This window comes from Salvia splendens, chromosome 13 (genome assembly GCF_004379255.2).
Source record: "Salvia splendens isolate huo1 chromosome 13, SspV2, whole genome shotgun sequence".
Taxonomy (NCBI): Eukaryota; Viridiplantae; Streptophyta; class Magnoliopsida; order Lamiales; family Lamiaceae; genus Salvia; species Salvia splendens.
In genome coordinates, this window is record NC_056044.1 from 30,494,319 (window position 1) to 30,509,621 (window position 15,303).

A 15,303-nucleotide genomic window follows, 5' to 3' on the forward strand; every position below is an offset into this window, starting at 1 on the left:
GACACAGCTCATACATTTTTCCTAGTTTTAGTTTAGCTGAATTTAATCATTCGAAGGAAGATGTTGAATGCTGATGGAGAAGAATTATTGAAAAGATAGCTAACTCTCTTTTTTGTCTATAATCATTAAAATGAATTAGGTTTGCATTTCCTAGTAAAGAAGATCAATCATATTTGAGGGATCAATTATTAATATTATGTACCCCATTTATGAATGAATCGATCATATTTTCAATTATTATGTACGAAGATCAATTATCATATGATTTTCAATTACTATGTCTATGTACCTCTTACAAATTGATCTTAGTACTCTCAGTTATTATGTACGAGGATCAATACATGCGGGGGAGTAGGCAGGGATTCGCCCAATCACCGGTGGAAAACGTGCCCCTACATGGATTTGCTGTCGGCGGACAACTCCCGAGTACTCCTCTCGAGACTCAGTTCACTGCGATCGAGATGTTATCGTTGGAGGATTTGGGGCTGTCGACGATCCGGGAATCTCCCACCGACGCACCGAAGCCGACAGGGAGAAGGGGGAGGGGAAGGGGACGGGGCACTACATCGCCTGCAGCGGTGTACGATAGTGGGGCGAGGGCCGCTGAGGTGGGGGAGGGGTCCAACGGGAACAAGAGGACCGTCTGGAGCATGGAGGAGTGCATTGCGCTGGCAAAGGTGTGTATCAGTGTAGTGGAGGATCCATGATAAGGCCTATTTCATGCATCAGTTTAGAGGTAAAATGTTATCTACTTGATCAGTTTATCGCGCAAAACAAGTGTTAATTGTGTAGGAATGCCACTTGATCAAAGGCAACCAAGACAAACAGATTAGATCAGCACTGAAGGCGAATAAGGCCAAAATCGGAAGAAATTGATCAAGGTAGAATCAAGTGGTTAGCCGGGGGGCCACCGCATTCTAGAAGAAGATCACGTGTGGCTGATGCGTTGGATAGGATCATCAATCCGTTATCAAGGACGAAAGAAAATCCATATTCAATTGCTGAGGGACCACTGCCTTCTAGAAGAAGGGGCACATGTCAATCAATGAAGCTCGCGATCCTAGCGTGAGCGAATATTCGTTGACGAAATTGTTATCTTAGCTGGAGATCGTTGCGACGTGCCTATAAAAAGAGGATGCGGCACCACAATAAAAAAAAAGTTCGGAAGTTTTAGTTCTTTTAGTTCTCTCTTTTTCTCCAGTTTCCTTAGTTTAGCTTAGAATTCTAGAAATGGTCAGTTAGACTGAGTGCAAGCGAGGGGAGCGCGACAGAGTAGTCAATATCTGTTCTGCGCCGTTTCAAATTTCCATCCGAGAACCTCTCAGCTTTTACTCGCTTTCTTACTTCCCAGTTTTAGTTGTTCAGTTTAATCCCTGGTTGTTTCGTAGTTAAGAGCTAGTTCGTGTTTTGTATTCCGCTTGTTTGTAGCACTGTTTCGAGATCTTATATAAAATCAAAGTCGTTCTGTTTTCGGAAATCGCGTTCACTGTCGCAGTTTAGCTTTTGTCTTGAAATATCTGATTAAGTGTTTGAATCGTTATAATGTTGGATGTTGAAGTTAGTTGTGTTTCCGTAGCTTGATTAGGTAGTTAGTTCACTGTCGCAGTTTAGCTTTTGTCTTGAAATATCTGATTAAGTGTTTGAATCGTTATAATGTTAGATGTTGAAGTTAGTTGTGTTTCCGTAGCTTGATTAGGTAGTTAGTTCACTGTCGCAGTTTAGCTTTTGTCTTGAAATATCTGATTAAGTGTTTGAATAGTTATAATGTTGGATGTTGAAGTTAGTTGTGTTTCCATAGCATAATTATTCCCTTGATCAAGTAGTTAGTGTACATCTTTCCTAGAGCAATCCAGTAGTTAAAACTCCCAAATTAAAGTGTGGTAGCAGCCGACCCATGTTCACTATTCACACACTCAACGCACCATTTTTCTCTGTGGGATTGACCTCGTACTTACCGCTTTACTGTTAAAGTAGTGCGAGTTTAGGAGTTATGAATTTATATTTGCGTGGACCAAGGAAGAACGCCTTGATCAAGTGGAAACGACATTTGCTAACTGATCCGTCCGGTTCAGTTATCTTCAATATAACTTTATCCATTCGCGTAGCTATCCCTCGCGTCCCACCAATCCATACGTCGGGGCGAACCAACACATCGACAGGATGTGGTGGCGCATTAACCAAAGCTACCTCCAGTTCAAACCGCCAGGGGGGAAGCCTCACAACGGAGAGCAATGTCGGAAACAGTGGGAGCGGCTGAAGAGGCAGCTCAGCCGATTTGCCGGCATTTACACAAACAACCTTCGCCCGGAAACCAGCAGCATGTCTTCCGAGGATGTGAAGCTTCTGGCGCACCAGCAGTTCCCCGACAGTGAAAAGGGGTTCGGGGAATTCTAATATTGGGAGGTATATCTTGTTGTGCAGACTTTGGCCAAGTTCACTGCGGGTGTTGAATCTGACTGGCCGAAGCGGACGAAGATCAGCTCCTCCGGGGAGTACAGTAGCAGTGCTGGTTCCCACGAACCCCCCTTGCCGAGGCAGAGTTCCCGACACCCACATCGTCGAACCGCCGTCGTCGCCCTGTTGGGCAAAAGGCCGCGGCGCGGAATGCGAGGAGAAGCGCCAGCGGATCCGCCGAGGCCAAATCGGCAACACCCACCCAAAACGATCCCGAGAACCCATCCTTCGCCCGCATCACTGCACATGAAACTTTGTTACGTGCGATGGTTGAATGGCGTCAATCGGACGACCGTCATTACAAGAGGTCGCTTAAGGATATCATCAACAGCATGCAGCCCGATTTGAGGTTCGGAGACATGTCGGAGAGTGACGACGGGGACTACGAGGGGACTAGCGGCGGGGAATCCGAGGAATGAGAATGCGGTTTTTTTAACAATGTAATTTTTTTATAATTATGTATTTTTTTAATTAATTAGTATGTTTTTTTAAATAAAGTGGTGTCATTTTCTCCGTATTTGTGTCAAAATTTTACTTCCGTAAATTATTTAATTCCATAAATTGTTAAATTGGTGAATTTGTGAATTTTTTTTATTGTGATAAGTTTGTCGGATGTCCTTGGGGATGTCCGCAATGTGCAGTGGGATGTCCGTATGACATGGCATCCGCAAATTAAACAGGAAAGTAGATATGTATGGTGATAAGGCTAATTTCATGCATAGGTCTAGGGGAAAAATTCGTGAATTTACTGGGTCTAACACATGTTTTAAGCCAGGTGTGTAGAAGGATTTCGCCAGGTCCAGGAAGAGAAGGCGGTAATCGCACGCCCGAGGAAACTGGCGAATAAGTGAACATTGTGAAAGAAATTGCAAGACAGAGTAAATCTCAGAACTGAAGGGTAGAATAGAGATTTCTACGAAGGTTCTAGAAGATTATGTCCGTGTCTATAAAAGGAATGATGCATGCATTCTGGGGGGACCTTCTCGGGGGGAGGCCTCACTAACAGTCTGCAGCTAGTTCACTTTTCTATACACTTGGGTTCTTAGAGGGAAATTCAGGGGGGTTACGCACTTGGGTTCATTTTCAGCTTTCTTACATTTTCGAGTTGGGTTGTAACACCGTCCTAAGTGAGGACGAAGAAACAAATTTCGTTTTAATTTCTCGCATTTTGTGGATTTCGCCGAGCTTCGCTGTTCGAAGCTCGGTACTCTGGTTTTATCGTTTATTCTGTGTTTTATGTAAGTTTAATTTTCTATTATGTTGATGATGTTGATTTCTGATTTTGCCGCTGTGAATTTCTGGAGTTGAGCTAGTTATTTGCTTTGGATGCGTTTCGCAATTGTTTACTGAATCTGTGCAGAGTGATGGCTAGATCGGAGTGCTCGGCGTTGTTGGTGAATGAATCGGAGGTTTGAGTTCGATTTTGTGGTTTTGATTGTGGAAACGTTTGAATCTGGTGTTGATCGGAGTAGATCCGTTAAATCGGAAGTTATGGAGTTGTTTTTTTAGTCGTTGATGTTTTCGGATTGCTTGGATCAGGAGTGGATTAAGCGTTCGACGTGAGATCTGAGCATAGTCGGTTGTTATTTTGATGCCTAGTTTTCGTGTTTTCATTTCGTCTCGTCTAGTTTACATAGATCTGTGTTATTTACGGTTGGTCGTGAGTTTCCGACGACCGAACCTTTACATTCTGTTCGAATCTAGGTATGTGCTCTGTTTTCTGCATCTTCGTGTTTAATTCCGTTGAAGAAATGCAAGCCGTCGTTAGTTAAACGTTCAGTAGTTATTTGCAGCTTTTCTGTCGTACTTGCTATTTCTGGAGTCATGGTCCCCACTGTTAGTTGGTTTCTGTCTAGCTAAATTAGGTAGTCATTTACATGGTCTAGAAAGTGAATTTAATATACCGGAGTCTTGATGATGTTTGAGTTCAGCATGTTAACAGTTTTCTAGGTCTAGCGTTTACATTTTTATGTTTTAATAAAAGTTCTATTACGCTTCTACTATTAAAAACTTGTTTTATTATTATTATTATTATTATTATTATTATTTATTATCATTATTTCAGTTTATACAAACTTGTTTTTTCGTACTATTCATTGTAGGCAAAAAATACAATTAAAATTCAATTAAGTAATTTCAAAGTTGCTATTAGGAAATAATACTGAATTATGAGGCATTGCCTAACAATTAGGCATAATAAGATATTGAAGAAAAGATATAGTACAGCAGGTATTTGGTTAGGCAGCATGGCAAAATCAGGATGGGATGCATTGCAAAATAAACAGGAAAGTAAGATATTCAAGAATAGATATGTATGGTTAGGTAGCATAACCAATTTATTGAATTTGTACAGAATAGATATGTACAGAATTTGTTGAATTTATTTAAGAAATGCTGACAATGAACATGCTTCACCACCCCATACATATTTCCTAGTTTAGCTATAGTTCAATTTATTCAAAGATTGATGGTTGATGACACAGCCCATACCTTTTTCCTAGTTTTAGTTTTGCTGAATTTAATCATTCCAAGATGGAGAAGAATTATTGAAAAGATAGCTAACTAACTCTCTTTTTGTCTATAATCATTAAAATGAATTAGGTTTGCATTTCCTATTAAAGAAGATCAATCATATTTGAGGGATCATTTATTAATATTATGTACCCCATTTATGAATTAATCGATCTTATTTTCAATTATTATGTACGAAGATCAATTATCATATGATTTTCAATTACTATGTACCTCTTGCAAATTGATTTTAGTACTTTCAATTATTATGTACGAAGATCAATCATACCAAAATGGTCATGAATAAAATTGGTAAAGAAAAAAGGGCACTGTAAGTGAAATTTGCGCCTGTAATAGTTTATGTATTGAGAATTTGAGATGGTATTTCTTCTACAAACTATTCTGATTAAGGACACTAAACGCATGCCTACACAAATAGCCTTTGAAATTGAAAAAAGCCACAAATGCATTGCACTTCAACCCGTGTCAGTCTCGTAAAGAACTTCATAATGTCTGACGTCCTTCTTGTTTGTTTCGGCTTCCTGTCGCTGTTCGACAACAAAAGGAAAAATCGGGCCGTTTTTAGCTACTTGCTTTATGTTGAAGCAAGAATACATGCCCTCAACTTCAATCCTGACATTTTCCGTTTTCTAACTTGTGTTTTCATAATCTATTAATGAGACTTGTTCAAATTTTGCTGCAAAGGCAGCTCTTTTTTGTTTTGGTTTTGGTGTGGCTCATCCTTTCTTTTTCCTGCTAGACAATTTGTAAAGATTTTATCAGTAAAGGGATAGTTGCTTAATTTATGACACAGTTTCTAAATACTATTTTGAAATCTGATTTCAGTTTTAAATCCTAATCACATGCTGCACTATTTAATTTCAAAAATAAAATATGGAGTATACTCATACTACTCCGATTATATTTAGTAATCCCAGCTGAATCCATGTAGATTTTAGCCCATTTATACATAAGGCCCAAACAAATTTCTAATTTTCTTTCAAGATAAAAACTCCACCGGTCTAAAAAAATTAGAGTAATTTTTCCATTTTGAACCATCCCCAAAATTTGACAAAGTCTAAATAAGAAAGGTTTTAAGCAAACACATACCACTAATACTATTATGTTAAATAAGAATTTCAATAAATGGTTGTTTTACTAAATGTGTAGAAATAGGCGATTTATTTGATTAAAATAATTGTGTTTATGAGATTAAAATACAACATACCTAGATGGTATGGAGTCTTGCTCTAAAATATGGTTATTAAAACTCCCACTTTTCGATTGTCATCATTAATCTGTTCAATTGTGATTTATGGTCATTAGTAGTACTATTAAATAAATTAAATCAATAGCCCATAATACATAATTCAATATTAAATAAAATGAGTTAAGGTTTAAAAAGTAAAACTAATAGTAATCAAAATCAGGAACAATCCCTAAATCAAAACCGCCGCTTTTCTTCTCATCTTCTGTCGCCGCTTTTTCTCCGGCCAACACTATCAACAATGATTGCTGCCATCTCCTGGGTTCCGAAAGGATTCGCAAATTCAGTACCCACCGCAGCAGACCCTCCTTCCAAAGAAGAAATCGAAGAGATTGTAAAGAGTGGCCTTTTGGATACTCGGTTAGTTCATCTCTTCCCTCTATTTGGTTAAGCCCCAAATCACTATTTTATCTTGATTGAATGATTAATATTTTGAATTGGACTGTATAAGCTTTTAGAATTTGGTGAAAACATTTAATTGATACATCAAAGGGCATAGTTTGAAGAAATAGTGAAACAAGTAGTATAAAAATTTAAGCTTTATTACATGTGGTATGTAAATTCTTGTTTTGTTTTGTTTTCTGCAGCGAAGGGAGTGAAAATGATGATGATGATATGAGTGACGATGAGCTCGATCAAGATGATGATCTTTCTAATGCATTATCTGCTGCTAATGCACTTGGAAAAGCTATCAAGACTGGAAACCCCGAAGCCGACAGCTTGACAGAAGCATTGAAGGAGCTGGACATGGATAATTATGATGAAGAAGATGATGGTGTGTTTTGATTGATGTTGAATGACTTTTATTGATATATCAATATGTTGTCAATCCTTAAATGATGTATTACTCCATTTTGTTACTGAATGGCTCCCTCGATTTTGTATTGGTATCAGGTGCTGAGCTGTTTGGATCTTCCAACTTATACTATGCAAGTAACAAAATGGACCCTTATTTGAAGGATGGTGTAAGTTGCCTTTATATGATATAAATTGCTGTGCACTATTGTACATGTTGGCAACCGTTTGATTGGTGAATCTCTATAATGCATTCAGGATGAAGACTCTGAAGAGGAAGAGGATATGACCATAAAACCAGAGGATGGTATCATAGTGTGTGCCAGGAATGAGGATGATGTCAGCCATCTCGAGGCATGTGGTTTTTTTTTTATCTCGAGGCATGTGGTTTGTTTGTGGAAAAATTCATGAAAAATTTAGATGCTCGTTGATTTCAATATAATCCAGTCACTAACTATTTGAATGACATTTGAAACAGGTTTGGATATTGGAAGACCCTTCAGATGTTAATTCAAACATGTATGTACACCATGATGTTGTCATTCCAGCGTTTCCCCTTTGCACAGCATGGCTTGATTGTCCCATCAAAGGTGGAGAAAAAGGTAATAAGATTGCAGGTGCTTAGGTTCTAACAGTTGGCATCTTACATTTTCTTTGTGAATGATGAAAGTCTTGTGTAATGTATGTACACCATGATGTTGTCATTCCAGTGCTCATATCCCTTTACCTGTTTGGATATATTTATTTTTTACTCAGTGTCGAAGCACGTGTAGAGAATTTCTAAATGGTTCTCTCCTTATATGCATGCCATCGCCCAGATAAATAAAAATATTGGTGTGCTGATGGCATCATGTCATATTTCTTGTTGTAGGAAACTTTATTGCGGTTGGGTCAATGGAACCAGCTATTGAGATATGGGACCTTGATATAGTATGTTGTCTTTTCTCCTTGTGTATGAGGTAATGTTGTTTTTGGTTAAAATAACCTCCAAATTTGATTCTGTTAGATGGATGAGGTCCAACCATCTGCTACATTAGGTGGTGTTGCTGAAATGAAGAAAAAGGGGAAGAAGGTTGGTCTTTTTTAAGTTGCATCTTACTGATTAAGTGTTGAGTATTTCACCTACTTTTTTTTTCCATATTGCATGTTTCTGGCACTAAAAAGATTGTTCATTTTGTATGGTTTTACGTATAACTCTCTCTCTCTCTCTCTCTCTCTCTCTATCTATCTCTCTATCTCTCTCTGTGTATATTAGAAATCCATTAAATATAAGGATGTCAGCCACACAGATTCAGTTCTTGGACTTGCTTGGAACAAGGAGTATAGGTATGTGGGAAGTGTTTTATTGTTTTATATGTCATGCACCATAGAAATCGGAATGTGACAGTTTGTTTTCTTATGCTGTGGGTTTGTCTAGGAACATTCTTGCAAGTGCAAGTGCCGACAAATTGGTTAAAATCTGGGATGTGGCAACTGAAACTTGTAATCTGACTTTGGATCACCATACAGACAAGGCAAGGCTGAATTATTGTGTTTTCACACCAAAATATACTCTGTGTTAAATTTTGTCTTAGTTCACCTATAAAGTGTTATTTTTGGGGTTGTGGATAATAAACTAAATTAAATGTATGGTTACACAAATAGATTTTTTTGTAATATTACACTGGTGTTCAATGATATGGTGGGATTTTTCACAGGTTCAAGCTGTTGCATGGAATCATTTTGCGCCACAAGTTCTTCTCAGTGGATCTTTTGATCATACTGTGGTTATGGTAGGCAGGCTTGTTTTTCTCAAGTCCAACATGTCTTCTTAATTTGTTACTTTCAGTTTATGTTAATTGTGTTACATATATCGATGAACTTCATTATGCATTGCAGAAAGATGGCCGGCAACCCGAACATAGTGGATTTAAGTGGTCTGTAGCTGCTGATGTTGAAAGTGTGGCATGGGATCCACACACAGAGTACTCATTTGTGGTTTGTGATTTGGCTTTCTCCGATTTCAACTATTTTATGGCTGTAGAATCGTAGATGCAAATAGCCTATTCAGTTTTTCTTAGAATGGAAATCTCTGAGCATGAAATTTCTCTTTCAATTAATTTTTTCAGGTCAGTCTGGAAAATGGCATGGTTTCTGGCTTTGATATCCGTAATGCTAGCTCTGATCTGTCATCTCAGCCCAAGCCACGTTTCACTCTCCATGCGCATGACAAAGCAGTTTGTGCAATCACATATAATAGCTTAGTTCCAAATGTATGTGATTTTTTCTTCATCATATAATATTTTAGATGTTAATCACTATACAATATTTCTGAACTGAATTCGGGGGTTGTGTTCATACAGCTTCTTGCTACTGGCTCAATGGATAAGATGGTATTCTCCTATTTCTTTCAATTTATTTTGTCTCCATTGTAAAATGTGTTTGCTCTGGAAATTCAAATGATTCATCTGCTTGGACCTGTCTCCTCAGGCTAAGCTCTGGGATTTGTCAAGCGAACCGTCATGCATTGCTTCCAACAATCCGAAAGCTGTATGTTGATTTCCATGAATCGTAGTATTTGTTAATATGCTTGTTAATTAGTGGTATATGAAGCTGAGTTCTTGTTAAGTGACTATCTTTTATTGATTGGTTCCTTCTGCTTACAAATATATGTGTAACACTTATACGAGTTAGATTGACCATCGGTTTTTCTTGAATGCTGTTTCAGGGGGCCGTGTTTTCCATTTCATTCTCAGTAGATTGTCCTTTTACACTGGCCGTTGGAGGTTCTAAAGGAAAATTGCAGGTTGGTGATTTGTTTTAAAAATCTGTGGGTGTATATCTTTTTCTTGTTTAGGTGTACTAGTTTTTACTCCTTTCATGTTTTTAATGACTGAACAATTTATATCCAGTGATCTAGTGGCAGATTTTCGTGGCAATTGTTTTTTAACGACTAAACAATTGTTTTCACCTCTTGTTGCAGATGTGGGATATATTATCTGATGCGGAGGTTTCCAGAAGATATGGGAAATATGCAGCCCAATCCAGGCATCCGCCTCCGAGCTCTTGAAACATAAATTGGAACTTGATCGATATCAACAAATGTGATCATTTATGTGCAGATTGAGGGTTGATGCGATTAGAAACGCAGGGCGAAATTTTGGAAGGCTAGGGAATGTGTCAGCTTCTAACTCACGACGGCATAAGATGCTCTTACGACACACAGGTGCACCGTCTTTTGAGATCTCCTGCTGCTAGAAAATAGTTCCCATAGCCTGAAGTTTTGTTAGTTGTTTAGGATGGTGTTGGTTGAACTGTTTGACAAAGATTGCTTGAGAATGATTATCTGTGTAATATCTTGGAAAAATGACTACTAAACTCGTGTTTCTTGGATTATGCACAAAAGAGAGATGGAGTTAGGATATTCCATCTCTTCTTTATTTATGTTTTTTTGATAGATATATGTTCAAATTAATGGTTTTGTGCTTATATATTCGTACACTTTAAGTTAAATAGTTCTTATTTTATTAATTGTGCATTAATGTTATAATCTATGTTGTTCTAAATATAGATATTTTTATGGAACAAATGGAGTAAAGGAATAACTTCTTGTAGTGAAATTTAATAAATTCAAAGCAATAAAAATTGTAAAAATCACAAATAAATGTATAAATTATGTCAAACGAGAACTAGAAATTACATGAACTGAGTTGTGAAATTGGAAATTAATAACTGGCACTTCAATCAATAGATGTTATAAATTGAGAAATTAAAAATAAAGGGCTATATATTGGTCTCAAATCATGAACTTTTCGCCAAAATTTAGTATTTCTCACAACATTAAAATTGGTCTAAAATATCATAAACTCCGCACTTTGTTTTGTATTTTCCAAACTGACCTGAATAAGATATTTTCATCAATCGTGATACGTTTTATGGTATTTTAAACCACTTTTTAAGTTTATAACAAGTAGGATAAAAGACCACGTAGAAAACGACATTGATTTAATTGTGTCAAGTATGATAAAAAAAAGTCTCGTAAGTTAGTCTAATATGCTGATTGATATGCCGTAAGAAATACCAAACAAAGTGCAAAGTTTGTGATATTCTAAACCAATTTTAAGGATCAATATCCCAAAAATAAAAGCATTGGTATATCCTTCTAAATTTCAATGTAACATCAAATATACTCCTATATAAATAAAAGATACTCCCTCCGTCCCACATAATTTGACTCAGTTTTCCATTTTGGGCCGTCCCACATAATTTGACTCATTTCACTTTTATCATTTTTGGTAGTGGACCTCACATTCCACTAACTCATTCCTACTCACATTTAATTATAAAACTAATATATAAAAGTGGGACCCACATTCCACTAACTTTTTCAACTCACTTTTCATTATATTTCTTAAAACTTGTGCCCTGTCAAAGTGTCCCAAATTATGTGGGACGGAGGGAGTATTTGACATTTAAGATTGGTCCAAGGGTGTCGCGTTGTAATAACCCTTTTTGGGTAATTTTGTAATTACAATTAACAAAAATTGGAAATGCTGGGGGTCACATCCATATAGTATTAAAGTAGTTTCGTAATTAAAGTCGAAATGGACTAAAAGTTAGGGGTCATATTGTAATTTAAGTATCCTTCATCGCAAATTATTAGGAGTATTATTATTTATTACAACATGAAATAAAACAAAAATTATGAAGTAGCACCAACAGCGCATCCACCAAAGAAAATCAATATTTACTACACAAAATAAATAAATAAATAAATTTAGAAAAGTAAAAGAAAAGGGAAAAACTACGCCTTGTACAATATCTATTCCTTACCTGGATCTTTAAATTAAGGAAAACTTAGATTTTAACATTCAGGGTAGTGATCAATGTATAACTAATCTTAAGTGTATAACTAGAGAACAAATCTCAGTCACACATCTTAATGGAACAAATATTATTTATTTTAATTATATAAAATAGATCAAGGTTAGTTTTGGAAATTCATTATGAGATTAAAATTAGTTAAGCATTTTCGTTCCTTATATTTCCAAATCTGCGACCAAGTGAGCGAGGTGAGGAACATCCGGCGATCGCTGCCTGGATGGTTAATTTTATGGAACTGCGACCAAGTGCGGCGAGGGAGGTGAGGAACATCCGGCGATCGCTGCCTGGACGGTTAACTCATCATCTGAAGCATGATTCGGAGTTCTCGCTCTTCGACACGTGCTTCGATCTATCCGTAAAGACGGAGGTGAAGGTGCCGACGGTGGTGCTGCATTTCAGGGCGCGGATGGATGTGTCGCTGCCGGCGTCGAATATTGTCACTACACAGCAATTACGTTGAATATTGCTCATGGCTATGCTTTTGTAATATATACAAAACGTATGAAATGAATATTGGTGTGTCAATGTAGATTAAGGGAATGAATGTTGTAAATGCACATTGATCGAGAAATGAGAGTTGGTATTTTTGATTATTCGTAAATTTTGTTATTGTTTTTTTGTTTCCTATAAATCTTTCGGTTAGATTCATTGTAAGATAAAGAAGAATATATGTATATTAATATGAGCACAGTATGTGTTTGATGAAATGTCACAGTGAGTTCATTATTTGATGGAATTTGGGGGATTTTAGTTTTACAAAACACATCACTCTTAGCATGATTTAATTCACTCTTGTTTACAAAATACATCACTCTTATTACGATTTTACTTCACTGTTGTTTACAAAACACATCACTCTTATTATGATTTTACTTCACTCTTGTTTACAAAACACATCACTCTTAGCTTGATTTTACTTTACTCTTGTTTACAAAACACATCACTCTTATTACGATTTTACTTCACTGTTATTTACAAAACACATCACTCTTAGTATGATTTTACTTCACTCTTGTTCACAAAACACATCACTCTTGTTCTGATTTCACTTCACTCTTGTTCACAAAACACATCACTCTTGTTCTGATTTCACTTCACTCTTGTTCACAAAACACATCACTCTTATTCTGATTTTATTTCACTCTTGTTTACAAAACACATCACTCTTATTACGATTTTACTTCACTGTTATTTACAAAACACATCACTCTTAGTATGATTTTACTTCACTCTTGTTCACAAAACACATCACTCTTGTTCTGATTTCACTTCACTCTTGTTCACAAAACACATCACTCTTAGTATGATTTTACTTCACTCTTGTTCACAAAAACACATCACTCTTGTTCTGATTTCACTTCACTCTTGTTCACAAAACACATCACTCTTATTCTGATTTTACTTCACTCTTGTTCACAAAACACATCACTCTTATTCTGAGTTTACTTCACTCTTGTTCACAAAACACATCACTCTTATTCTGATTTTATTTCACTGTTGTTCACAAAACACATCACTCTTGTTCTGATTTTACTTCACTCTTGTTTACAAAACACATCACTCTTATTCTCATTTTACTTCACTATTGTTTAAAATATCATCACTATTAGAATGATTCAGTTTTTTACTTCTAATTTTACTTCACTAATGTGGGAAACAAACACACACATCAACTATTCAGTTCACTGATTCTCTCTCTACACACATTCGCCGGAAAATCAATTTGCCGAATTCATTGAATACAAATCCATTAAACCAACAACAGCAGCCTGCTTACTATTCACACAAATACATTTAATTCCTATCATCAAAGCATCTATGCATTTCATATCATCAACTGCACCTATGCATCAAAGCACCTATCATCAAAGCACCTATACATTTAATTCGTATCCAAGGAGATACATGTGATCAACCGTGATTCCGCCGATCTCCCTAATCACCATCTCCTTCTCATCAAAGCACCTATGCATTTCCTCCTCCGCCAAATCTTCTCATTCTAATTTCTCCACAATCCTTTCCAAAACCTGGATTCGCTCATCTCTAGCATCCAATTCCACCTTCAGCGACGCCTTTTTCCCCAATTCAGCATCCGATTCCTGCTACTGCGACGGCGACGCCAACGAGAGGAGGAGAAGAGAGGAGGAGAGAAGAAGACGAGACGCTAATTGAATTCAATTTTCAAAATTGGATTTAATTCGCTGTACAATGACCATAATACCCCTGACTTGTTAATTATGGAGTAAATTTGTGATTGAGGGAGCTAATATCCCATTAAATTCGAAAATTAATATTAGCCCTTGATTTTTTTGATCTTGTGGCTATTATTTGTTCTCTAGTTATATGGTTAAGAGAGGTTTGCCATAGATCATGACCCTATATAATAATATTCCCTTTGTCCCCTAAAAATAGAAATTATTTCTTTTTTTATTTGTCATCTATAAAAATTTTGTATTTTGAAAATTTCTTTTTCTCTAATGAAGTAAGATCCATTTTTCATTATCACACTTTTCTTTCTATTTCTCTATCGCTTACTAATTTTTCATTGAAATCTATATCAATTCAAAAGTTTCTATTTTCAGGGACAGAGTGAGTAGAAATTGTTTATTGAACCGGTTGCATATAAAGAGAATCGCACGCTATAAGACTCTCCGTCCCAACTAAGTTAAGATATAACATTTGGACATGAAAACTAATAAATCGTGTTAAAAAGTAAGAGATGGATAAAGTAAAATAGATGGATAAAGTGTAAAATATATAATAAAATAAAGTAAGATTGGATGTTTTGTTTATTGTTAAGTAAGAAAATGACTTAACTTAATTTTGGAGAATGAATCCTTAGATGCAATTTTATATTCAGAGAGAATTAATTCCAAAAATAGAGTAGCCATCAAAGAAAAATTGATCCATCTTAAAATATTTTTGAAGACGGGTTTTTGTATGTAAAGGAATGCACTAATAACAATAGTAAAAAAACGTAAATCACAGCATAATCAAAACTCAAATGTCAAATATTCGAATATTGCAATAACACAACCACAAATGTAAGTAGCAGAAACAGTAGCAGTCATCCACACCCAACAAAGGTATATATCATAAAAACATAACTCACCAAAATAAAAATAAGATAGGTATTGAGCCAAAGTAATCGCTCAACAGTAGAACATAACTCTTTTAACATTCTCCCTGAGCTGTGGAAGGGGCCTCACAGCAGCATTTGCCCCGGGAACCCTAGTAGCCTTTGCACCGGCACCTCCACCACGACCGGTAACTGCACTACTCGTCATAGAACCACTGTCGGACGTTTCAGGCTCCATGTAGAAACGAGCACGGAAAGCAGCCAAATGGGCATAGTATGCAGGAGGTACTGACAAGGGCCAATATTCAAATTATAAGCAAAGATAAAAGTAACA

At 36.5% G+C, this 15,303-nt stretch overlaps 2 protein-coding genes across 3 annotated transcripts in view; one reads left to right on the forward strand and one right to left on the reverse strand.

The window, feature by feature from the left end:
• LOC121762127 (protein argonaute 1-like) overlaps nucleotides 1-15,303 on the reverse strand; it is a 55,018-nt gene that overhangs the window by 33,307 nt on the left and 6,408 nt on the right. Inside the window, exon 22 of one of the 2 annotated variants that reach the window (XM_042157906.1) lies at nucleotides 14,881-15,257. The exons of the other annotated variant lie outside the window; for it this stretch is intronic. Coding sequence (XP_042013840.1) covers nucleotides 15,043-15,257 — 215 coding nt within the window. The 3' untranslated portion in view covers nucleotides 14,881-15,042. Of the gene's footprint in view, nucleotides 1-14,880; nucleotides 15,258-15,303 lie in introns of those variants that run through there. 2 annotated transcript variants of the gene reach the window in all.
• Nucleotides 6,223-10,519, forward strand: LOC121762128 (uncharacterized WD repeat-containing protein C17D11.16-like). The gene is made up of 16 exons (XM_042157909.1): nucleotides 6,223-6,592; nucleotides 6,820-7,007; nucleotides 7,127-7,197; nucleotides 7,286-7,381; nucleotides 7,506-7,629; nucleotides 7,899-7,957; nucleotides 8,034-8,099; nucleotides 8,283-8,353; nucleotides 8,445-8,541; nucleotides 8,725-8,799; nucleotides 8,906-9,004; nucleotides 9,136-9,279; nucleotides 9,370-9,399; nucleotides 9,497-9,556; nucleotides 9,735-9,812; nucleotides 9,990-10,519. The coding sequence occupies exons 1-16, from the start codon at nucleotides 6,474-6,476 to the stop codon at nucleotides 10,074-10,076; spliced, it is 1,464 nt and encodes a 487-aa protein (XP_042013843.1). The 5' UTR covers nucleotides 6,223-6,473; the 3' UTR covers nucleotides 10,077-10,519.